This window comes from Micropterus dolomieu, linkage group LG23, assembly GCF_021292245.1.
Source record: "Micropterus dolomieu isolate WLL.071019.BEF.003 ecotype Adirondacks linkage group LG23, ASM2129224v1, whole genome shotgun sequence".
Taxonomy (NCBI): domain Eukaryota; kingdom Metazoa; phylum Chordata; class Actinopteri; order Centrarchiformes; family Centrarchidae; genus Micropterus; species Micropterus dolomieu.
The window spans coordinates 19,723,479-19,750,103 of NC_060172.1; the positions used below are offsets into that span (position 1 = coordinate 19,723,479).

The window sequence follows — 26,625 nt, forward strand, 5'->3', positions numbered from 1 at the left end:
TATTTAATGAAGATGCCAGTTGGGGACCTGTGAGGCGTCTGTTTCTCAAACTAGAGACTCTAATGTACTTATCTTCTTGCTCAGTTGTGCAACGTGGCCTCCCACTTCTTTTTCTACTCTGGTTAGAGCCTGTTTGTGCTGTCCTCTGAAGGGAGTAGTACACACCGTTGTAGGAAATCTTCAATTTCTTAGCAATGTCTCGCATGGAATAGCCTTCATTTCTAAGAACAAGAATAGACTGTCGAGTTTCAGATGAAAGTTCTGTTTTTCTGGCCATTTTGAGCGTTTAATTGACCCCACAAATGTGATGCTCCAGAAACTCAATCTGCTCAAAGGAAGGTCAGTTTTGTAGCTTCTGTAACGACCTAAACTGTTTTCAGATGTGTGAACATGATTGCACAAGGGTTTTCTAATCATCAATTAGCCTTCTGAGCCAATGAGCAAACACATTGTACCATTAGAACACTGGAGTGATAGTTGCTGGAAATGGGCCTCTATACACCTATGTAGATATTGCACCAAAAACCAGACATTTGCAGCTAGAATAGTCATTTACCACATTAGCAATGTATAGAGTGTATTTCTTCAAAGTTAAGACTAGTTTAAAGTTATCTTCATTGAAAAGTACAGTGCTTTTCCTTCAAAAATAAGGACATTTCAATGTGACCCCAAACTTTTGAACGGTAGTGTATATATGTATATATATATGTGTGTGTGTGTGTGTGTGTGTGTGTGTGTGTGTGTGTGTGTGTTCACTAACAAGTCCAAAACAAAACACCTGCTTAGCCTTTCAGCTGAAATTGCAATCAGCAGTGTTTGAAAGGCACAAGGCTGAAATCTATTATGTTTTGAATGTGTGGTTCACAGTTTTGACAGCAGTGTGTTAGCATTTGAACAAAGTGCTGTAAATCCACAGTGTTGTGCATGGGATAAGTGTGTAGAGTTTTGAAAATTGTGTTCAAGCAATGAAAAACGAACTAGAGTTTGGTCCACATGAACTGCTGCTGGGCAGACTGTAGTTAGAGTTTTGCACATGTAGCTCCAGTTGTTCTCACTGTCATTTAGCAATCGAAAAAAACTGTAATCTTACCTCCTAAAGTCACTCAAACCACCAAAACACTTCATATAAGCCTCAAAATAAACTCGTTCAGCCAAAACACTGGCAACAATACCCACTCAGAAAGCATACATTGTCACTCATAACACACTGATCTACAAAACACTAACAACAGGAATCATTACTTACATTTGTAGAACTTTTATCCTTGAAATGTGACTGATATTTTCATATAAATCAGTATTTCATTATAGAATACAGTTGTTTTCAGTCACTGATACATTTCTCAGATCAGAATTGAAATTCTACTTGTTCAACCTCCACATCATCTAATCGCTTGTGCACATCATATGCAAAAGCAATTTCTCAGTCTTTTGAGAAATTTGACACATTTATGCAAATTATTATGTATTTCTCTGTTGTTTCCTACAGTATCAATTGCTTACTGTATGTCATGTTGATCACAATGTGTTATATTATACTGGTTCTTTGTTGAGAAGTCTTACCCCCCCAAAACATATAGACATAAGTTCATTGCGTAAGTCACTACATGCAAAATGGTTGAAAACGTCATAATCTGCATTTTCCTACATATGTCTATTAGACTTGTTTTGTAAATGTGTCCTACAGTAAACTGATGAAGTTCTGATCTGTTGTGCTATGAATAAGAATCTGTGGCCCAATAGACAGAAACATCAACCTGAGGGGGTGTTTTTATGTTTCCATTTCTTATTTTGTAATCGTTTCTGTTGTGCTATGCAGTGCTGTAATAGTCTTGTTTTTTTATTTTCTGCATCACAATGAAATGACAAATTACGGTGCATACAGTAAAAGTGTAACTGTGAATCCTGTCCAATCTCTTGCAATGTTTACTGTAACTCTGTACTGTTGAAATTGATCTATGCCATACAAAAAAAGTACAGCCTTGTGCATTTTCAATCATTGTCATCAAAAGTTTAGCCATATTTTACCAATACAAATAGTTTTGTACCAAAGCGACTGAGGAAAAAATGGAAGAAACCTGTAACATATGTCACTTTATTGACTGTACTATAGTATATGTTACAAGAATGAATCAGAAATGCATTCAGTAATTTACTTGTGAAAAAAAGAAGTTCCTGACATTTCAGTGCTGCAATACACTTTTTTTCAGATGTTTACATAGTTAACACTGGTACCTGAGACCCAATTACCACAGTCTGTAATTGATGTACCATCCCCTTGAACCAATTCTGCTAAAATATAAGCACATTTCCTGCTTTATATTCAGCTTGCGGTTTTACAGTAAAACCACATTCAAAACATTACACATATTTCTCTAAAACATGAAATGGATGTAAATGTTCTGCAAAGATTTTCCATATATATCAAAATATGCAGGAAATTTGCAAACAGTTTTGGACACAGTGAGTTAGTATTTGAAAAATGTGCTGCAGATATATAGTGTTTTGCAGGTGGTGAAGTAGTAATGGGAAAAGAGTTCATGGATTTTGGAGAAAGTGGTCATTGAATGCATTTTGTGTGAAAGCAATGAAAAATGATTCACAGTTTGGTCCACATACACTTCTGTTTCGCTGACTGTGTGAAGAGTTTTGACAATGTGACTTCAGTTTTGACCAGTACAGGTTAGCAATTGAAAAAAACTGTATCCCACACAACAACAAAGATAGGGGAGTTTCTTGCTCCTCTCTCCTCCACTGACGCAAGGCGATTATGCAGGTCATCCAGGAAAGACATGAGCCTCTCCGTATTGTAGGGGCCAATGAGTGGTTTGTGTAACAGCAAACCATCATTGGACAGTGCTGCACACATTGTGATGTTAGCTCCTCTCTGCCCTGGGACATCCCCGGTTCCTCTCTGTCCAATCACATTTCTTCCCCTGCGACGTGTTTTTGCCAGATTGAATCCAGCTTCATCCACAAAGATGAATGTATGTGCAGTTCCCCTTCGAGGGATCTCAAACTGCATCGGTGACAACACTATGGGAACGCCTCTGGGCGTAGCAGGGCTGAATCATTAATGAAACTACTCCTATCCTATTGGTGTTGCTAGAACGGTAGCGTGTGGCGGCGTAACTGGAGGCGTATATAAGCACGCTGGCACACAGGACAGCTTTTTTCTATTCAGCAGGCACTCTGAGTATGTTTGAAAGCTCCACTACCAAGAAAATTGTTGTCTTACCTGGAAGTCATTACGAAGCAGAAGAGACCATGTCTGGTAATCGTTTCCGACAATGTGTTTTTTCCATGCCCCGCTACATCACGGCTGGGGATACTCATGAGATGTGTGTTTCCTGTCTGGGGATGTCGCACGCCCAGACAGATCTCGAGGGGGCTGCCTGCGGCCATTGCGAGGCCCTGTCCCTGAGGGTGCTGAGGTCTCGTGCGGCTCTCTTTTCGGAAGACGGTCGGATGCGCTTTCCCCGTGGCTCAGGCCCCGCGGTCGCTGAGGCGTCGCGGTGGCTGCGGTCATGGGGAAAGCACGATATCTTCGAGGGCGTCAGGACGGCTGAGGCCTTTTCCCGGTCCTCGTCTGCTGACTCCGCCTCCCCTCTTCCCCGTTCGGGAGCTTGTTTCTCAGCTTCTCCCGCCCTAGGTATGAGTCTGGAGAGGCTCGCACAGTCTGATTCTGAGGAGTTAGACTCCATGATGCTAAGCATTCCAGGAGCCGGGCCGACGTCATCAGTCTGCGCCCAGCTATGATGAACTATTGGAGGTGGTGACGCAGGCTGTGGCCAAGTTGAATATTGATTGGCCACAGGCGGTGCATTCTTTCCTGATTTGCACAATGAGTTGTGTAAATCATGGAATAAACCCTTCTCTGCACGGCTGACTACTTCCCCTCTGCTGGATTACAGCAATGTGACAGAGATTAAGCAGCGCGGCTACGGAGCGATGCCTCGGGTTGAGGAGGCATTAGCGAGCTACCTTTCTCCCGAGGGGCTGGTTCCCTTGGCGGATTTCGCAGAAGCGTGGCGGAGCCTTGCGAACATTTCCCCGTGGGTCCTGCGTGGATGGCTACAGGCTACAGTTCCGGGTCCGCCCCCCCAGATTCAACGGGGTGGTCTGGACTGCAGTGCACTCGGAGCAGAGCCAGGTGTTGGGACAAGAAGTTCGCTCTCTGCTGGAAAAGGGGGCCATAGAACTTATTTCCCTGCCAGTCAGGGAGTCCAGGTTCTATAGCCGGGACTTCATTGTTCCCAAAAAGGATGGAGGGTTGCATCCGATTTTAGATCTGCGGTCCCTGAACAAATCTCTGAGGAGATTCAGGTTCAAGATGCTCGCCACCCCCGCCATCGTCAGTCACATCCAATCCAAGGATTGGTTTGTCACAAAAGATCTGCGAGACGCATATTTCCACATCTCCATCCGTCCCTCTCACAGGAAGTTCCTGAGGTTCGCCTTCGGGGGTGTACCAGTATCGGGTTCTTCCGTTTGGCCTAGCACTCTCCCCTAGCATGTTCACCAAGTGCATGGATGCAGCTCTGGCCCCAATGAGGCTCCAAGGCATCCGCATACTGAACTACATCGACGACTGGCTCATTCTGACTCAGTCTCGAGAGTTAGCGGTTCGGCATCGAGATGTCGTCCTTGCCCACCTTCAGCATTTGGGGCTACGGCTCAACGCGAAGAAGAGCGTGTTGACGCCCGCCCAACGGACTACGTTCCCAGGGGTGGTGTGGGAATCAACGACGATGCGGGCCCGCCTGTCTCCTGCACGCGTCGAGTCCATTTTGACCACAGTGACCAGAGTGAAGCTAGGCCGCACCATCACAGTGAAACACTTTCAGAGGGTGTTGGGTCTCATGGCAGCAGAATCCAGCGTAATACCTTCTGGCCTGCTGCATATAAGAGCCCTGCAGTGGTGGTTAAAATCCAAGGGATTCTCCCGGAGGGGAAATCCGTTCTGTCTGATACGGGTTACGAGCAGGTGCCTTCGTTCCCTGTCAGTATGGAGGAAACCTTGGTTCCTGTCCCAGGGTCCCGTGTTGGGAGCGTCATGTCGCCGGACAATTATTTTGACAGACGCCTCACTCACGGGGTGGGGCGCGGTCATGGACGGCCGCTTTGCAAGAGGCTACTGGCAGGAGCATCATTTCTCTTGGCACATAAATTGCCTGGAAATGTTGGCAGTATTCAGAGCTCTGAGGAGTTTTCTGCTCGCTCTCCGCGGTCGCTCCTTCCTTGTCAGAACCGACAATACGGCAGTGGTGGCCTATTTGAATCACCAGGGGGGTCTGCGTTCGCGCCTGTTATGCAAACTGGCGCATCAGATCCTCCTGTGGTCCCAGCAGAGACTGCTGTCTCTCAGAGAGATGTATATCCCTGGGACCCAGAATCAGGGAGCAGACCTGCTGTCGAGACAGGGGCTGAGGCCCGGGGAATGGAGACTCCACCCCAAGTTGGTGGAGTTATTGTGCGAAAGGTACGGCCCCATAGACGTGGACTTGTTTGCGTCTCAAGAGACTATGAACTGTCCACTGTGGTTCTCCCTCTCGCCCCCAGCCCCGCTAGGGCTGGATGCCATGGTGCAGACGTGGCCGAGGCCGCATCTGTATGCTTTCCCCCCAATTGCTCTGCTCCCGGGGGTTCTGGAGCGGGTCCATCAGGACGGTGTCAGCTCCATTACTCTCTAAAATACAGTAAATACACAGTTTTACAGGACTTCACATTATGCATCACTGTGTATGTTCCCTGACTGATTATTGAACAGACATCTTACCTGGACATATTGATAACTGAGTTCTTTCACACGTTCACAGTTTCTCTCGAATGGTACAGTGTACAACTGCTTCGTCCTTATTTTATGTTTCTCCAGAACTCTGGCAATTGTCGTTGCGCTGACCAAATTCACATTTCCAAAAGTGAAATTGCCTGCCTTCTAAGATTTTCTACTTATTTCAATCTGGTCACTGCAGAAATGCAGTACATTTACCATCAATCTGTTTTGAATGTATTTTTAACAGTTTTGGACACAGTGTGTTAGCATTTGAAAAATGTGCTGCAGATATAGTGTTTTGCAGGTGGTGAAGTAGTAATGAGAAAAGAGTTCATGAATTTTGAAGAAAGGGGTCATTGCATTTTGTGTGAAAGCAATGAAAAATTATTCACAGTTTGGTCCGCAATTATTCACAGTTTGGTCCACATACACTTCTGTTGCGCTGACTGTGTGAAGAGTTTTGACAATGTGACGTGTATGGTTTTGACAAACGCAGGTTAGTAATTGAAAAAAAAACTGTAAATAACCTTTATGTAATGTGGATCGCTTACGATACCCAATGCACTTATGTAACATGGTCAGTACCAGCCCCAAAACTGATTTGGCTTACTAAATGTTTGGTATTCACAAACATTCGCTGGCTTCAGCTTCTCAGATGTGAGGCTTATCGTAAGTGGAATCACTTTGGGCTTTAGCAAATTGTGATAGGCATTTTTTAAATGAAAGTTATCTTGTTGTGTCCCACAGGACCACTCCTGTTAATTTTTTAAGCATAAGCCTCTATAATTCAAATTTGTGAATGCTATTTTATAGTGTTTGTGTGTGTGCAGCTTTGCAGGAGTATCCAGAGAGTTGTGACTGCATACAGACAGACGTCGAGTGTGTGGAGGTCAACCTGCTGGATGTTCCTCTGCTCTCTCCAAATGTTACCTGGCTGTAAGTGTCCTCTGACTCTGACTCTCTCTCTCTCTCTCTCTCTCTGTGTCTCTGTGTCTGTGTGTGTGTGTGTGTGTGTGTGTGTGTGTTTTCAGGTTGTTGTTTCTATTCTGGAAGACGTAGTTAGCAGCAGAGGAATTGATCATCAAAACATTTAATCCTAAATCCAAATAAAGGATTTTAACACGATGAATTAATGTTTTTTACTCACAAGATTTCTGATAAATGGGTTTCTCACTGAACAGAGAAATTACCTGAATAAAGCACCAAAATCCATTTATTGTGGATTCATTTGACTGTTCTGAAATTATTAGAAATCACTGAAATGTTAGAATTATTTTTCTTTGTCCTTTGTTGGATTTTGCTCTCAACTATTTTTGCTTGCTCGCCCATCATAGCACTTTCTACTGTCCTGCTGTTTTTTGACCTTTCTTTGGTATATTATTTGTGTGGGTTCCTTTGGTTAGGAAAGAACGTCAGAGACTGTGCTGTTGTTTGTCAGTGCTGCTCAGTGTCTCGGCAGCTATGTGGGTTGGGGCCTCATCAGGGTTAACAAGACTCCAGGAAGTCTCTACACCCGGAGAGAAATACCAGCATGTTAACTCATTTGTGCTCACCTGTGCTTTTCCTGCCATGACAAGACAAAATGTCTGCTTTTCCCCCTGCATCCAGTCGTTATGCTATGCTAAGCTAATAAACACATGAAAGTGACTATTCCTTTAAACTTTCAAATGCTCATTATCCTGATTTGGATCATAATTAACCATAATTTTAGAACTAGTCACAATTTGGTTTCAGTGTTTCATGTCTCATTTATCTCTTTAATTTAGTGGGTATAGTTGAAAGTTAATTATTGAGCAGCAGTCTCTGGTGTTTCTCTTTTCTTCTGGGTTGAACCATTGATTGAAAACAGATTAGAATAGTGAATAAAAATATCACATTTCCACTTTATCTGTACCCACCTGTAGAGTCATGGCGATGTATGGATGAATCATTTTACTTCTGTTTATGACAATGCCATACACTGAAGTCTTCCTACATGCATCTCCGTCTCAGCTTCTCTGCATCTAATAACCCATTCTTGTCAGGATCGCTGGGTGCGCAGAGCAGGTGAGAGCCCAAATGCATGACACAGAGAGCAGAGGTCTAGTTCCAGAGTATTTAATCCAGAGGTAGACAGAAAGGCAGGAGCAAAAACTCACGGGTACAGGGAACTGGTACATCCAAAAACAGAATGTGTAATGTAGCAACTTGCAGAACTGGGACTGAGCAGACATGCGACAGGGAGTTAACAGAAACACCAAACATTTATACACAGGGGCTAATGAGGTGACAGGTATCAGGGTTAACGAGGCAGAGAGACAGAATGGGAAAACAGAGAGACTGGCTGACAGGCAGATTACTGGAGGTGAACAGACATAACACAAGTACTGAACACCAAACATGTCAAAGTAAGTAGTAACAGATCAGAATAATGAAAATAACAAACTAATCCAGATCACAACTAAACTAACATCAACAAGGAACACAGACTGAAGCTAAGACTTGAAAAGAACTCAGAGCGGTGCCCATGTGCAAAACACAGAAGTACACAGACCAGGAGTAAACACTTAAGACATGAACTAAGCCACAGGACTAAGAACTAAAGACACAAACTAGGAACTAAGATACGAGACAAGACAGATATGAAGTAACTTACAGATGCGGGTGAATGCAATAATAAAGGCTACACAGAGACAGACAAAGAGAACCCAAGCATGATGGTAGAGAACAAGACATGAGGGACAGGATAGAACTAAACACTTTGGTTACCTAGCTCACAACGATGTTTATCGGTTTAATGCTCTGACTTAAGGAGGCGTGACGGCGTGACAGTTTTTTAAGGAAGGATGACAGTGCACCTGCGCAAGCTTGGAGAATGACGTATGACTTATGGAATTACTATAGTCATACGTCACAACCCCGTTTTAACAACTAAGCAATTTTTGCAACTTTGAGCACAAAATTAAGCTATTTGTCACAAAATTTTTGGCAAACTATGTGGGTAATCCTTTTCAATTTGGTCTCTCAGTAAGAAGCCTCACACTATTGACTGCTCTGTTGCCTGAGAACCAGTAAAGATTCTGAATGTCAGCTCTCTCAAACAAGCTGTTTATTTTCAACAATTTGTTAATTGTGGGTTCATTAATTTCCTCAAGTTGGCTGAAACCCATTTATAAAGGGCAAGAGCACAAAGAAATTTAGGAGCATAGTGAAAAATGTAAAGTAACAGAGATTATTAAACAAATTATTACATACATATTTATACTGTGTGTGTGTGTGTGTGTGTGTGTGTGTGTGTGTGTGTCAAGTGGAAGACCCTAGTATCTGGACACTCAGAATGGCCCTTAAAATATTGTCAAGACCTTTTAAAACATGGACACAGCTTTTTTAAAAACTCATCACCGAGATGAGTGATGAGGACAGATACAGGATACACCAGTAGCACCCACACAACCCACACCCACACTAAATGTAAACAAGACTACTGGGAGGAGGGAAAGAGGGAAAGATTATGGTAGCTTGTAGTCTTCACTAGCACACTGTGCTCGTAAAAAAAATTTCCGGTTCACACGTATCTATTTTTAGGGACATAAGCGAGGGAAAGACTTACACTGAAGAGCCATGTTCATTATGCCTCATTTAAAGAAGCCGCCCTGTTTGTCCTGAATGACTATAGACTGGTGCGGTGGAGTGTTCATCCATAAAATGACCTGTAGCCTGTTCTTTCCTGTCCTCTGAATCTTTAATCTTCACCTTCAGTTAACGGCCGCCTGTTCTCTCTGTGCTGATGTATAACCCTGTACTCCCAGAACTCACTAACAAACTCCTAACACTTTGTTTGGTCATCTAGAGACGATAACAGCAAATTTGTAACTGATAGTGACTAAGATTATCAGAAGCCAGGATGTTTGACTTCACGGAGGCCTTTAGTTTTACACTTTTTGCCAGATGTTATGGATAAAATTCTCATCACAATCTTAACCTTTGTAAGATATTTTAGTTTTTTGGCATTTAGATTTTGGCATACTTTCCATTTACATATTCTCATTAAAATGCCAGTTTCCTCATTTTCTAAGTTGTTAGGGAATAGTTTTCAGTTCTCAGTCAATGTGAAGTACTTTCTAAAGTCAGTCAATCATTTTTTTAAATCTCAGATCTACCCAAAGTTTTTCCAAATCATGTTTGCTTTTGTCTGTGTCACAGGCATTGATGTTACATCCCTTAAGCTTCCTAAATAAAACCTAAGTAATCTGAGTAAGTAATCTTAATGTCCGATTTTAACAAAATGGAAAACAGAGAAAATTGATTGGCCTCTAAACAGTTCCTCTTTTTTATATATCCTTTAATGGCTGTGAATAATGGCTATTGCATCATTTGCCTGAACTCAGTCTGACCTTCAGCAACACAGTCCGTTTGAAGATCCTACTTTGTGGAAACACATCACAAGCACAAGCACGTACCTCTCCTGCCTGTTACTTTATGGTTCCTCATTACAGTTTTTTACAATTGCTAAAACACTAAACCCCATTCTCTGAACCAAATGCTCAATGGCCTAAATCCATGTATCGAATCAATCACTCTTTTTGCAAATCTCATCCACCCTTTTTGCAAAACGCTAAATACATTCTCACTAACTAAAACACATTTTGCACTGTGATGCACTTGTTTTGCAAAATGTTAAATACAGGTGCTGGTCATATAATTAGAATATCATCAAAAAGTTGATTTATTTCAGTAATTCCATTCAAAAAGTGAAACTTGTATAATGTATACATTCATTCCACACAGACTATATTGTATGTATATATATTACTATACACAGATATATTTCAAGTGTTCATTCCTTTTATTTTTGATTATAACTGACAACTAATGAAAACCCCAAATTCAGTATCTCTGAAAATTAGAATATTACTTAAGACCAATACAAAAAAAGGATTTTTAGAAATGTTGGCCAACTGAAAAGTATGAACATGATAAGTATTAGCATGTACAGCACTCAATACTTAGTTGGGGCTCCTTTTGCCTGAATTACTGCAGCAATGCGGTGTGGCATGGAGTCGATCAGTCTGTGGCACTGCTCAGGTGTCATGAGTGATATCATTATGATGATAGTGGCCTTCAGCTCTTCTGCATTGGGTCTGGCATATCGCATCTTCCTCTTCACAATACCCCATAGATTTTCTATAGGGTTAAGGTCAGGCGAGTTTGCTGGCCAATTAAGAACCGGGATACCATGGTCCTTAAACCAGGTACTGGTAGCTTTGGCACTGTGTGCAGGTGCCAAGTCCTGTTGGAAAATGAAATCTGCATCTCCATAAAGTTGGTCAGCAGCAGGAAGCATGAACTGCTTTAAAACTTCCTGGTAGCTTGCTGCGTTGACCTTGGACCTCAGAAATCACAGTGGACCAACACCAGCAGATGACATGGCACCCCAAACCATCACTCACTGTGGAAACTTTACACTGGACTTCAAGCAACGTGGATTCTGTGCCTCTGCGCTCTTCCTCCAGACTCTGGGACCTTGATTTCCAAAGGAAATGCAAAATTTACTTTCATCAGAGAACATAACTTTGGACCACTCAGCAGCAGTCCAATCCTTTTTGTCTTTAGTCCAGGCGAGACGCTTCTGATGCTGTGTCTTGTTCAAGAGTGGCTTGACACAAGGAATGCAACAGCTGAAACCCATGTCTTGCATACGTCTGTGCGTGGTGGTTCTTGAAGCACTGACTCCAGCTGCAGTCTCCCCCACATTTTTGAATGGGTTTTGTTTCACAATCCTCTCCAGGGTGCGGTTATCCCTATTGCTTGTACACTTTTTTTCTACCACATCTTTTCCTTCCCTTCACCTCTCTATTAATGTGCTTGGACACAGAGCTCTGTGAACAGCCAGCCTCTTTAGCAATGACCTTTTGTGTCTTGCCCTCCTTGTGCAAGGTGTCAATGGTCGTCTTTTGGACAGCTGTCAAGTCAGCAGTCTTCCCCATGATTGTGTAGCCTACAGAACTACACTGAGAGACCATTTAAAAGCCTTTGCAGGTGTTTTGAGTTAATTAGCTGATTAGAGTGTGGCACCAGGTGTCTTCAATATTGAACCTTTTCACAATATTCTAATTTTCTGAGATACTGATTTTGGGGTTTTCATTAGTTGTCAGTTATAATCATCAAAATTAAAAGGAATGAACACTTGAAATATATCAGTCTGTGTGGAATGAATCTATACATTATACAAGTTTCACTTTTTGAATGGAATCACTGAAATAAATCAACTTTTTGATGATATTCTAATTATATGACCAGCACCTGTACATGCAACACAGCTGTCATCTTTTACACACAACAACTCATAATTTTGCACTCTTGTTTCTAATGATGTGATCAAACCGACATGTGGTCAAGTCCCTGGCCAACGTAGTGGCATCCATTGACCAAGCTATACGGACAGGTTGTCTACCGTCATTCAACCTTGGGGCCATATAACACTGAACATTGTCTTATTTTTCTGGGTGGTCTTTGGGATTTTGTGTTTGAGTGTGAGCAACAGGATCATCAGCCAGCAGTGCATCCTGTCTATGGGACAATGTCAGCTTTCACTGTGGTGTCCCGCTTAGCAAGTGGATCAACATCAACCAGCAACCAGTGATTCATAAATGTTCTATATCTTCAACCACACAGCCCTTACTTCAATCCAACAGAAGAATTTTTCTCTGCCTGATGATGGAAGGTCTATGACCGAAACTCATTTACTATACTTTACTTTACTTTACTATATATTTACTGTAAGAGATTGGTGAACAATTCCTGCTGTGCTAATTAATGTGTTTTACAAACTGTCAGATGTCTGAACTGCACACACTTGAAAAAATTAACAAAATAAAAAAACAGGACTTGGACCTAGATATGGAGATAAAAAGAAGAACTGAGGAAATTGGAAATCCAGCAACAACAAAGAGAGGTGATCATTGCAAAGCACACTGTAGCATGACTGTAGCACGATGTATTAATCATTGTTTTCTCTCTCCGAAGCTCCCAGCAGACGAGTGATCCCAGGGAGAAAAAAAAAGGTCAAAAAACATTGTGGTGTCCCCTCCCTGTTGTTTCATGAATAAACAGTGCACAATATAGTCTCCTTACTGAAGTGGGACTGTAATTTGGGAGTTTTATTCAATCATGAAACCTAATCAAAATTATTTAGGCACATATATATATCTTAGATATATCTCCTATATAGTGTGTGTGCCATAAATTTCTTGAGTGACATATAACGTCCGGTGCTCATTTTTAAGGCACGATATAACATTATAATTATGACTATGAGTTTCAGTTAAGAGCAGAGATATTTTTAGCTTCTCACACATTCAGTCGGTCCACTATTGGCTGCCACACTTTCTTATTACTGTGCCTGAGTTACCTTTTATTTTATTTATCATTTTTCTTTGCATGTGTTTTCATTCCACGTAAACCTACTCGCTGATGCTCGTTGTGTGCAAAGTATGGAGCAGGCTAGCTGCACAGAATAAATTGCCATGGTAACTTATGTGCTACTGCTTTCGTGAAACCGAATCACGGCTTAATTCAGCCAGGATATCTGGAAAGTCCCGACTTAATCCGCTATCTTGGTTTTGTGAAACAGCCCTCTGATCTGTTCCATGTTTAGTGCTGTCCTGTTTCCTGGTTGGTGCCGTCTCTGTTCCCTGCCCTGTTCTGTTTAGCAGTTGGTACATGTTTTCTTGGTTTGTGGTTGTGTTCCTTGTCTTGTGTTTCCTCTGTTTAGCCTTGTTTATTCCATTGTTCATTTGCATGTTCGGTTTAGTTACTTAGGTTTAGCCCTGCATTTTAGTTCTGTGTCTTAGTTAATAACTTTGTATTTACTTCTGGTTCTGTGTTTGCATTATTTTGGCTTTGTCTGCTCTGTGGTCTGTTTAATCCTAGTTTCAGTCTGTTTTACCTGTTGGTTGTAGTTAATTTGTATTATTTGTGATCGGTCTGCTTGTGTCTGGATTAATTTGTCATTTTATAGTATTTTGATCTGTTCCGTCTTATTTTGATATGGTCTGTGTTTAGTAACCTGTGTTCTGTCTGTTACTCCAGTAATCCCTCTGCCTGCTTGTGTGTCTGTGTGCTTGATTGTCTGATCTGTCACCTGTGTTGCTCCCGCCCTGCTCGTTAGTCCCTGTATATATGTTTACCAGTTTCTTTAGTTTGTGTCCAGTCATTGTTGTGAAATGTGTGTTCTGCCTGCTTTAGAGTTATCTGTCGTTTTTGGATTTTGCCAGTCTTCACTAACTGTAAGCTTTGTTCTTTTTTGTTGGATTAAATTCCCTTAAGTGTACATTTGCTCTCCAGTGTCTTGCATTTGGGCTCTCTTGCTTTTGCACGCAACCTAATTCCTGACAGTAACAGACAAAAGAATATACAGATCAGTAAATATGGTATGTGTCTGAAGGACTGGAAGTAGTGTTACATACCAACATCCGCAAAGTCACGCCGCAGATTCTTGACTCTATCAGAGTTTCTCTCAAATGGCACCTTGTACAGTTGTTTCACTGTCACTTGATGCCTTTGGAGGATGCGTTGTATGGTTGAGAGGCCTACAGCATTGATGTTGTTAATATGGTTTCATTATTCAAGATATGATCTCTTATTTCTCATATCCTACTTGCATTGTTGGCCAATACCAAATTTCTAGTTGCTGTTTCTTGTACATCTGTAAACATGCATCCTCGTCCTCCATGATTTCTTTGCCTTTTCACTCTGTAGACAATTCAAAAACAGTGTGAGTGTGCAGTATACGTACTGTAAAACATGTACAAAATGTTGTAGTACAGCATGATAACCAACCTCAATTATGCAATGCAGTGCACAAATGGATGGCTCAGACCTACAAATGTTTTGCAATACTATGCAGTAATACATATTTTATAGTACAATGTTGATGTAATGCTGAAATAGTGATTAGACTGTAGCATACCTGTTCTCATTTCTGAAGGTTTGAATTATGGACGCCACTGTAAAGCGACTCAAGTTGAGCTGGACTCAGTCCAGCTTCTCTCATGGTCAACCCGTGGTTGATCACATGATCAATTAGTGTGTCCCTGATCTCATCAGAGACTGCTCTCCTTCCTTCTCTAATTTGCTCTCGTCCTCTTCCAACTCATCTTCTTCCTCTTCCTCTAATTCTTCCTCCTTCAACTTATCCACTGCCTCTCCCTCATACTCCCGTTGCTCTCTATCTAATGTTGGCATAGTAGAGTTAAAACTGAGATTTTGTGTGTAAGTAAGGGGCCGGCGACGCGAAGGAATTCGCGTGAGTTGAATATTTTCAACTCAAGCGAAGAAGTTGCATGACGCTGAGTCGCGTTAGCCTATCAGTGTTAAGATTGTCCGAACGTCACCGAGGCTTCAGACTGTTGTGTGGAGAGGGCCAGGCAGAGCGGGGGATTGAAAATCCGCAGGCCGGCTGAAAGCTACTAAACTTGGGGGAGAGGAGCAGGGAGCAGCGCTGCAACCATTGGACAAATAAACAATCGTAGTCGGTCGGACAACTACGCTGTTTACTCGCGGGAGGAGCTCGGAGTTAATTGCTTTTATTAAATTAGCTTTTTACTTTAGTTTTTGGGATATTAACGTTGATTTATCTTCACTGGAGCTTCTCAGCATCTAGCTTCCGTGCACATCCGGTTCCAGTGTTGTTGTTAGCGTCGTTAGCTCTGTCTGACTACGACTTCATATTTATATAAAAACCAGACAAAACTGGACATTACTTGGAGAAAAGAAAGCGAGGAGGTTGAACTACCTGGTGAGTTAGGAAAACATGTGTCTGTAACTTTATTCCAGCTATCATTGTACTTTACTGTGACCAAGTTACCATAGCATAGCCCTGATCGATCCAAACTCCTTTCAGAAAACAAACATTTTAGAAGATGTTGTCCTGCTGTCTTGCTGGCAGACCTGACAAAGCATGAATTCATATGTTTAACAAATCTGCATCATGTTGTAGTTATTTCGGCATCAGTTTATCCGTTTATTGCTATTTGATCACAGCAACATGTTTACTTTGGGTTCATACAGTTGTAGTAATGGCAAGTTGTGTTTATTCACCTTATCGCGTTAAAATTGCCTTCTCGCGTTGTGTGTAAACACTTGCAGCGAATGTACTCACGCGAGGAAAGCGTCGCGAGGCGAAAATTCGCGGTTGGTCTGAATGCGGCATAAGGCTGCATCCAGCAAACCAGAGCCTTTTCCTCCTTTGCTTGGTAAGGGACAAGGTTGCATGTGATGTGGACCAAGTCCTCTGGCCGAACCCAGCACACAGACATTATGCTGAGGCAGAATGAATCTCTCATTCAGTTTGATTTTGCGGCTGCACAACATTTTTGAGTGTAATGTGCTTTTCATTTAGAGTTTTTTGTTCTTTGGACTTACTGTATTTTTATGCAAATGCTGAAAATAGAGATATTCAATACTGTATTACTTGCAGTACTTACAGTATACTATATATTTACTGTACTAAGTTGTGATTACTATACTTTTTTAAATTGGAAAATATGTTTCCTTTTATGGAAAAAAAAATTCTAACTACATGCCCTGGACTCTGTGTTCTCAATTTTTTGATGTAGTGTCTAAAGAATGCTCTGTAGCATTTTACATATTGACTGGCTGTGTTTATGTTTTGAAAGCATTGTTTGATTTTGAGCACAGATTACATGGTTTTGAGGCTTTGATTTTGCCAGAAGAGTCAAGGGTTTTGTGAATATAGTTTAAAGATTGGCTTTTGTGTTTAAAGTTTCAACAAAATGCATGAAGGTTTCAAGAAATGTGTCTTAGCAATTGTGAAAAACTGTAACTCCTCTTTGAAACCTGATGTTCAGCAGGGCTCCCTTTTCAGTCTGTTAGTGAAGGTGATTGTGTTGAATGTTAACAGTTTAGCAAATGATTAGCACTTTGCCTTTTACACAACAGCAGCTATTGCTATCTTAGTTTTCTTCAAAAGAAAACAATTGACAGTGACATTTATATAATTCGCCAATCTGATTTGTAAAAACTGTATATTTATCCAACCTACAGCCGCAAATGTCAAAATAATAGACATAAGAGCAGTTGAAATATGATGTCCTCACCTGAGAAGACATGGTGAAGATGGTGAGATGATGATAATGATGTTGAAAGATTGTAAATCACTTAAACTATCTGTATTTCTTTCCCATTCAAAATGTTGTTTCTGTGAAGCAGGAGATCTCTCCGTCTTTATATTACATTCTCTGCTTCCAGTATCATTACAGTTTTGTCTGAAAATTTTAATTTGTTTAAAACAAAATTTTGATTTAGTTTCTGCTAGTTGTTTTTTCCCAGGTTTGTTTTAATACCGTTTTTTAGAACCACTAACATCATTTTGTCTAATCTAAACAAAATCAGCCCAACAACTGCCTGTTCATTTCATACCATTAACACAATTCATATTGTTTCCACAGAATATGCAGTCAATTAACCCAGTTTAAGTACAAGCTTACCCAATACCAAAACTATGGATGTTTTTTGGGTTATTTACAAATGTCAGAAATGAAGACATAATTTTCAAAACCTTAAATTATGCATAAAGTCTCTACTTTTGCTACAATAGCAGCTCAATATCTATACTGAAACAGCTGATGAGCAATTCTGAATGAACTAATCATTGAAACATTGAGAAATAGCTCATTTATTTGAATGTGGGTAAAACAGATCAGACACAGCTAGTTCCAGTCTCAACCAGAGACATAAACAGGTGTGGAAGTTCTTTCAATTACATACACAATACAGCAAAAAGGGGACTTTCTGGAGTTGAGTTTATCCAGTGTGGATATCGAACAACACAGAAGAGGAGAGAAAGAAAGAATAATGTCTGAACAAGGGAGAAGAATAGTTGGGCCAGGGAGAGGAAGAGGGCCAGGGAGCGGTAGCTGAATCAGTAAGTGTTTCTATCCAGGTGCATAGCGAGAGACGACATTAGATGTTATGTGGATGAGAACATGTGGCCAAAGGCTGAAGATAATATGAATTAGAACAGGACAAGCCTTTTTGTTTTTTTTCTCTTCTGCGCATTTTTTGTTTCAGTGTAATTGTGTATTTACATTTACTCATTTGGCGGATGCGTTTATCCAAGGTGACTTACATTTGAGTGCAATCAATATAAGATAATTGTAAGGAGATAGAAGGAGGAGAGCACAGCAAGTGCAGAGGTTAGGGGTTAGTGATGTTATAAAAGATGTTCTCGGAAGAGATGAGTTTTCATGAGCTTCTTGAAGTTAAAGAGGGGCACCCCTGTTCTGATGGCATGTGGTAGTTTGTTTCACCATTATGTTACATAATGGACTGAGATTGCTTTGTTTGCAGGGATGGCAAAGTCAAAAGGAACGTAACCGTATTTGACAGTATTTTTATACATGTTGATCCCTGGCTGCAATTTCATGTTGCTAATAAAGCTTTTACTTCTGTAATTCTGTCACCTACATTTTTTCCCTACACTTCATTTTATAAAGTAAAGATGACTCATTCAGTTCCACATAGTTTGTTGCCAAAAATGCACACGTTCAACACCTCAAGCCAAAAATGTAGGGTTGTTTACAGAAAAAAGAAACTGAATTACAAAAAACAATGGATTTCACACCATTGCTGTGAATGAAAATTAATGCAGTCTTTGTAATGACATCAAATGTTTGTATTTACAAAGTCGTTATGCTATGATTGGTTGAGCCTTGGTAGGTCCTCTTGGAAAGAAAACGTGCTGGTGTGTAGACAGAATGATTTGATTTGAGTCAGGTTTGTTGTGTTTTGATAGAGTTTGTGAATATAGTATAGACAATGTTATTTTACATTTTGAAATGTAGAGTTGATGTTTAAAGAACAAAATGTGGTTTAGAGCAGAAAATGTACTATTTGGCTAATTTCTGTGAGGTACATGTGTTGCTGTGTTGAGAGTTTCGACAAAGTATCTTAAGTTTAGGTAAATGCTTGTTAGCAATTGAAAAAACCTGTTATCTACTCATCTCCTTTTTCTCTTCAGTTTTATCTTTTATCACGCCCTTTGTAGTATTTAATTTGAGGAATTATTGTCTGTTAAAGTCTGTCTGAGTCTGTTAAAGAACAGGAGTTGATGTATTTGCACTTATAGGTGTCTGAATATAAAAGCCCATTGTTAGATATGAAGGATATTGCTGATGTATTTGGTGCCCTCTTTATCTGCGTTGTGCATCATGAAAGATGCTTTAGATTTTATTACTAGTGTGTTTTATTGTTCATCATATCCATTATGCTGTTTGTGGGTGAGTGTGTAAAATGCATTATAGAGCTCATCTTTTTGATTTGTGCTGCTAATGGTGTGACCTGCTGTGGTGTAACAGACAAATAAATCCAGTCATATTAGATATTCAAACAAAGATGGTTTACTTAAACTGTAATGCATTTTTGTGTTTGTTTTTTTGCTAAGACCTTCTGAAATGTCTAATTCCAGCCTTGTGTGTGCGAGGATGGTTGGGGTGTAATTAAGTTTATGCCAGGCCAATTTTTCTGTTCCTGTCCTGGTAACCTTTTCAGATAATAAGACATTGGACCTTTTCAAGTTTTCAAGTCTTTACTATGCCCACTCTGACAGATGGTGGTTCTATCTTTATTGAAATCTGACTCAGGGAACTCTTTAAAAGCCCTTTCTCAAAAAATAGCAGTAGTTAAGCTTTTTTATCACTGTTCAGTGTGCATAATGCTTCAGACCTTTTGTCCTTTCTCCTTCTCTTTGTCTTTATCTAAGTGTATCTGCGCTCTGTTAATGTGAAATGTTTTTCTAACTGTGGCATTTTATGGGTTCTGTTGTAGGTCGCTGAGGAGCAATCAGATCCGAGTGTTGTCTGATTTTGTTTTCTCAGAATACTCTTCCCTAGAGAGACTGTGAGTATTTTTATGCTGCTTCCCAAATTCTCACAGTATACACTTTTTGGTTGGTTTAGTCATCATTCAAATGTTTCTACACTCAGTGTGTATATCTATGGCTAGTTCTCCAGAATCAGTTAGATATTTTATGGATGATGACTTACAGTTTTTTCTGATTGCTCAGGGTCAATTGTTTGAAACTATAGGCTATTTTTGCAAAACTCTACACACTAATTACAAAACCTTATGCCAAAAAAGCAAAACATTACACATCTCTTGCAAAAGCAAACACTTCTTACAAAACTCTTTAAAGTATTTTAAAAATTGTGTTTTCGCATCAGTACAGCACACACAAAACGTCTTTGAGCAAGCACACGAAGCAGCAACTACATACTGATAGTAAAAATGAAAAACACTTGTGGTTTTTGCATTTTCTGTGTGTATAGCAGTTTACAATAACCTTTTGTCATGCATGTAGTACAGTAAAACTCCCATATACACAGGTGCCCAAATGTGTCAAGTATGGATGTGTGTTCCTCACCTGTTTTACATGAATTGAGTTTATTTTGAAGGGAGACTCACTCTGTTGATGTTTTGGAACATGTGTGTTATCTGCCAATATGTGGTAGAGTAGTTTTCGGAGTGTGATGCAGTTATTTGCAAATACGATATTTACACTGTGGATCTCCAACTCTGGGGTGAACAGGCGACCTGTTCCACCAGATACCAGGTTTTACAGTGGTGACAGATCCTTGTCATTACAGTACATATTACTGAACCAGAACCAGTGCTGTACAGCAAAAAGTTGCTCACCAGTTCTCATTTCAAAATAACCAGATGATACCTGCAACAGAGGCTCAGACTGGGTTGAATCCGTTGCCCAGCCTCCCTCAAACTCATCCCATGGTTGACAATTTATTTATTACGTTCCTGACTCTCCTTCCTCTTCTTTGTACTCTCCGTCTCCCCCATCCTACTTCATTCCTCCTCCTTTTACTTAAATCCTCATTCTCCTCTTCTTTCTTCACCTCCTCTTCCTACTGTTCCTCCTCTTATTCTCACCCCTCTTACTCTCTGTCCAAATATAAAATGCCTCCACTGTTAACCTGCAGCCTAAGTGCTTAAGCTCTGATTGGTGTGTTAACTAAAAGCCAAAAGTGTTTTCACATGTGTCAATGTGAAATGCCAATTGTCAAAATAGTCTAGCAAAATATAGTAATGTTTACAGTTTTGATAGAAGCGTGTTATTGAATTGTAAACTGAGTGTAAAGCAGTGAGTTGTGTTTGAAGTTTTGCAAAAAGAGTGTGCTAAAATAACAAACTGTTAAGTGTTAAGCAGAGAACCTGCATTCAGTTTGGCACACCTGGTAAATGATTTGTTAATGGTTTCAGACATAGCGCTTCAAGAATGACTGTTAATGTTCAAGAATTCAGAAAAACTGTGACCTGCGGTCTATTTATGTATAGTGCTTAAGCTATGATTGATATCAGAGTGAACTAAAAATCAAATAAGTGTTTTCACATGTGTCAATGTGGAATGCCACTTGCTAAAATATAGTAGTGTTTACAGATTTGATAGAAGTGTGTAACTAAACTATAAACTGAGGGTGAAGCAGAGAACCTTACGTTCCGTTTGGCACACTTAAATGATATAAATGATTTGGCTGAAAGTGTTAATGGTTTCAGAAGTAGTGCTTCAAGAATGACTGTTAGATTTTAAGCATTCAGAAGAAAACTAAGAAAACAACAGTAAAGAAAATTAATGTTTGAACAAGAAGCAGAACTATTTAGCAAATACTGAAACAAAAGGACAGGCTAATACAGTATATAGATAAAATGACAAATAGAAATTAAGCACTTTAAATTCACATTCATGTTAATACGCCAGAAAAACAAAATGAATGTGGTGGTTTTATTAAGTACTTTTTTTCAAGTCTTTCAAGGTTTTCGGTATATTGCTCCAACTTCAGTCTTTAAGGTGAATAAAAGTGAAAAACAAGGTTTATACAGCCTTCATCCTTGGCATGATGCTCTTTCTCTCTGTCTCTCTCTCCCTCTCTCTATCTCTGTATATATATATATATATATATATATATATATATAAGAAGTGCCAATAATCATCAAAATTAATATTATTCAAGGAAACATAAATTAATACTGTACGGCAGGTTAGAACACATACTAATACTTCACCTTTTTGGGTGAATTAATTTGGTATTTAGTTATTTCAAGACATTTTCTTCATCGATCCAAATCCAGTGGACACAGTGTATTGCCATTAAACTATGCTTTTCTTGCTCGTCCAGGTAGACAAATGGATCACTGAGATCAAAATGAGCCCACACAAGAAAATGTATAATGTGCTGCCACATCAATATAATCTAGCTTTATAGTTGTTTTTAAAATATGATAATTGCAGAACTGACGTGTTGATGGGATTGATTCTTCGTGCGAGACATGAGATTTAAATGTGATGCAGTAAATCTCTGCCGGTCAGACATTTATGTCTTTTGAAAAATAGATTTGTTTGTTTGTGTGTTCTTCTTGTATACATCACTGCATTTCTCAAGTTATGCTATTTTGCATTGCTTATGTGAGACAGATTTGACAGCAGTCTAAGCAAATATAAAAGGCTCATTCAAACGTTGCTAGATAATGTCATGCTGTTAACCGATAATAAGGGAGATGTAGTGACAAGTTACTAGTCTTTCTGGTGTACGTGCAATGCTAAAATAATCATTTAAAGACTACATCCCATAAATGTACATGTGTTGTGACGACAACTATATAAAAGCCACAGAAGCTCTGTGCTAATGCAGATTTTATCTTGTTATTATTGCCTCTTAATTATCTCTGGTGCATTTTTACCTCTGTAAGTTGCATCATGTTGCCTTTCAAAACACCCAGTGAAAAGCCCATAAATCATCATGACGACTCTGACAAACTAAAACGGAACTGTATTTCAAAAGTCTGTTATATTGTTCACCTTGCTGTGTAATCATTCTTTCATATCTGACATTATTCTGTATGGATTCAGATGACAAAATACAATATTTTGTTCATGCTTAGTTTAAACTGTAAAATTATCCACACAGTATGTTAAATTGTCTGTCGTCATCCGTACATACTGTACCATGCGTACAGGGTCACGTGGGGCTGGAGCCAATCCCAGCTGACATCAGGCAAAAGGCGGGGTACACCCTGGACAGGTCGCCAGTCCATCGCAGGGCCTGTACCATGTCAACCGTACTTAAGTGTGACTCATGTAATATCTCTTTGTTTAGTAATGAAGTTCAAATGGTAAACTATAAATTGATCAAACAATTAAAGCTCTAGTCCAGCACTTCTATTTTTGCTAGGTTTTGTCCATGGGCTCTTGGGCTGCATGTGTGTGTTGTTTAGTAGCAAAGTGTGCAATGAAGTAGAAAATGATCATTTTCATCAAATCTGTGTGTCATTAAGTCTGTCTGCAGAATCCAGAATAACAACAGCAAGGCAAACATTTTCACTTAAAAGTCGGAAAAGTTCATGGAATGTTACTAAAATTGTCTAAACTTTAATCACGGATCAAAGGTCACTAATTGTTGGCGTGTTATTCATGTGTTTCAAAAATGTCAAAATTTGCATCTGAGCAAAGGATTGTCCTCTGCGTGTTGACTGTTCTCCGTGTGTTCATGTGGTGCATATGTTAATGACTGTATTATCCTGTCAATCTTAGTGTGAAAAGGGAAAGAAATGATTGTCTAGTGGATAATGATGATATTAGTCTAACAACAGGGTATTAATCACTTTTATGTGTGTGTATGTGTGAAATATGTTTATATGCATGAGGGAGGGAGTTAACCTACACAACTCACATTAATTATTTTTTCTATTCCCAGGTTTCTGCAAAACAACAGCCTCCAGTTCATATCTAAACATGCCTTCAGCGGCCTTCACAACTTAAAGAGGTTGTAAGTACCCCTCTCGCTCCATTTATGTTGTTTATGTCTCCTGAAATAACTATGTGGATTTTTTTTCCATCAGTCCACTTTTTTTCTTCTCATATCTCTGATGAGCCTACCTGTCACATGTCAAATGAAGAATGGGCAGGAAGCAATCAATTGCTGGGTGGTGTTTGTTGTATTTATCAACTCATGCTCAATAGAAGAGACGGAATTCAAGGAGCTTCACAGAGTGATTTAAAAGTAAAAAGTATATAAAACCTGGCAGGAATAGATACTGATAATGTTAAATATTATGTTAAATAGTAGGTCTTGGTTATTTGGATACAACCTACAGAAATTGTGATCTGTATTCAAAAAGTTTTTTACTGTATGTTTTGACTCCAAACTGTCCCTGTGACAGTGGGCAAATGCGAGATGCCATGCAAAGATAACTAAAATCTACGTGTGATGTCTACAAATGCCAGTGCAATACCAGGTTGTTTGAGTAAGTATGTAAAGATTTTAAAGCATAGCTGTTGAGGAAGGTTTACTGATGAAATTCTAGATGTAGCAACAAAGATGATCAGTTTACTCTGAGGTATGACAAAGTAGCAAATCTTCACATTTGAGAAATGAGAATGTTTAGCATTTTGTTCACTACTATTGCTTGAATTCTGACTGAAAAGATTAGTCGATTTATGAAAAAAGCCGTTTAAGCTCTATTGTGTTTGGTATATAACTTTAAAACATTAGAACTATAGGTTTGTTTTTGTGCACTGTATGGATCTTTGGTAGTCAGAAATTACATTAGATGTAGATGTATAGATATATTTTCATCCATCCCCTCTTTCTTTCTCTCTCTCCCAGGTTTCTCAGTGAGAACTTGATATCCTCCCTGAGTCCTGGTGTGTTCAGGGATCTCCATCAGTTAGAGTGGCTGTGAGTTACACACACACGCAGCACCTACACATGCATGCATGTATGTATGTATGTATGTCTGTGTGTGTGTGTGTCAGGAAGTTATTGTCTTGTGCACTCTCCTGAGGTTATACATGAATGTAGATGCAAGGACACTGTGTGACTGTGGAAAAATAATAGAGCACATTCAAAGACACACATGGTAGTTCTGGCAGTGATTATTTGTCTTTATGGGGTTGCCAGACTCTTTTTCGCCTGGTTTTATAGTCTGATACACAAATGTCTGTTTTATCCATACATGGGAGTCCTTGTAAGCATCTGGACATTGTTTTTAGGTTTTACAGTTTTTCTCAAATGCTAAAACACATTTCACAAACGTTTCGTCCATGTTCTCCAATGTCTAAACACAACACCCTTTTCTAAAGCTACATAAACACAACCACACCTTCTCCCTTCAGAACTCAAACTTTCACACCAAAAGAGCAGCTCGAAGCTTTCAAAAATGTAAACACTATACACATCATTACACACTACAGCAAAACAATTGAAAACACAATGCTCAATTTGTGAGAAGGTTCTTTGTTTCATAACTGCCAATGCATATTATTAGAAACTTTACAATAATGGATCTTCTTAGATCTCTGCAGAGGATTGGGCATTTAGATTTGTGAGTTTCATATGAAGAGTATAAATCTATAGTAAATTCTGTACACTACTGTAACACAACTCAATGCAAAAACAGAATCTATTGCACACAACAGTACTCTTGAAAACATGATCAGGGTGTGAAGTTTTTTTTATTTACACCACAATCACTGTCCGGCATCATGTCGCTGAGCTGCATCGGGCCACATCACCTCATCCACATTGCAGGCTATATGGTCTCTTGCCAGGCACCGCGGGAAAAACGCCCTGGAATGGCGGATCCATCCTTGGAAGTTCTCCACTGGGATGTCAACACACGCCAGCTCCATTGCCCTTAGGAGGTTCTCTCTAGTGTATGGTTGTCTGTCATAAACCTTCATAAATCACCTACCTTCATAAATCTCCACGATGAGAAGAACTCCTCTATAGGGTTCAGGAAAGGGGAGTAGGGTGGCAGACAGACGTTTAAAAAGTGGTTACTGTTGGTGGTGAACCACTCTCTGATTTGGTTTGTTCTGTGGAAGCGTACATTGTCCCAAATGATCACATAAATGGGATGTTCGGGCCCAGGAAGGTGTTGTTGGCGGTCCAGGAGGATATCTTTTAGCTCCTCTATGAAGGTTATGAGACGTTGGGTGTTGTAAGACCCAAGGACAGCCTGCCGGTGGACAAGCCCCTCCAAACCCATGGCCGCACAAAGAGTAATATTACCCCCCCCCCCCCCCCCCCCCCCCCCCCCCCCCCCCCCCCGTTGGCCAGGAACCTCAGTGATGGCTCTTTGGCCAATGATGTTACGGCCTCTTTGCCTTCGTTTCTGCAGGTTGAAGCCAGCCTCATCCAGGAAGAGGTACTCGTGAGGTCTGGCCATCGCGTCCAACTGTAATATCCTCTGTGAAAATGTGAAAGTGCACAGGTGTTCAGAACAACAGTCAATCAGGTAGCATAGTATTGTCCAGAAGTAATGTAGGCCACTGGGCAACACAGTATGTTCACTAACTGTACTGTGAACATGGATGTATACTTACTTGCACATACTCGTAACGTAGGTCTTTGTGTCGTGCAGAGTTTCGCTCAAAGGGAACCCTATAGACTTGTTTCATCCGCATCTTTTGGCGCCGGAGAACTCGGTCTATTGTGGCCAAGCTGACATCATCAATGCCCTCAAAGTTCACATTATCGGCAATGACTTTGTCTCTGATCTCCCGGAGTCTGATGAGGTTGTTCTCACGAACCATATCCACAATGAGGGTTTCTTGTGCCGCTGTAAATATGGCAACCCTCCCACCTCTATGTGGCATTCTTTCAACTCTAAAGAAAGAAACGTGTTGTCAATTGACATGTTTTACAATACAGTAACAACTGATTTGAAACTAATAGACTACTTTCACAGGCTTGTAAAATTGTATTGTGACAAAGAAAGCAATAGAGTACAATACCTGTTGTGTTGTCTGAATGCCCTGATAATGGTGGCCACGGTGA

The 26,625-nt window shown here is 40.1% G+C and overlaps 1 protein-coding gene across 1 annotated transcript in view; it reads left to right on the top strand.

The window, feature by feature from the left end:
• The window catches only part of LOC123963758 (relaxin receptor 2-like), a 38,008-nt gene extending 13,482 nt beyond the window's left edge, over window positions 1–24,526 (top strand). The window contains exons 4-7 of the mRNA XM_046040801.1: window positions 6,607–6,712; window positions 19,604–19,675; window positions 23,539–23,610; window positions 24,451–24,526. Of these exons, the coding sequence (XP_045896757.1) occupies window positions 6,607–6,712; window positions 19,604–19,675; window positions 23,539–23,610; window positions 24,451–24,526 (326 nt within the window). The remainder of the gene's footprint in view (window positions 1–6,606; window positions 6,713–19,603; window positions 19,676–23,538; window positions 23,611–24,450) is intronic.
• The last annotated feature ends 2,099 nt before the right edge of the window (window positions 24,527–26,625 follow it).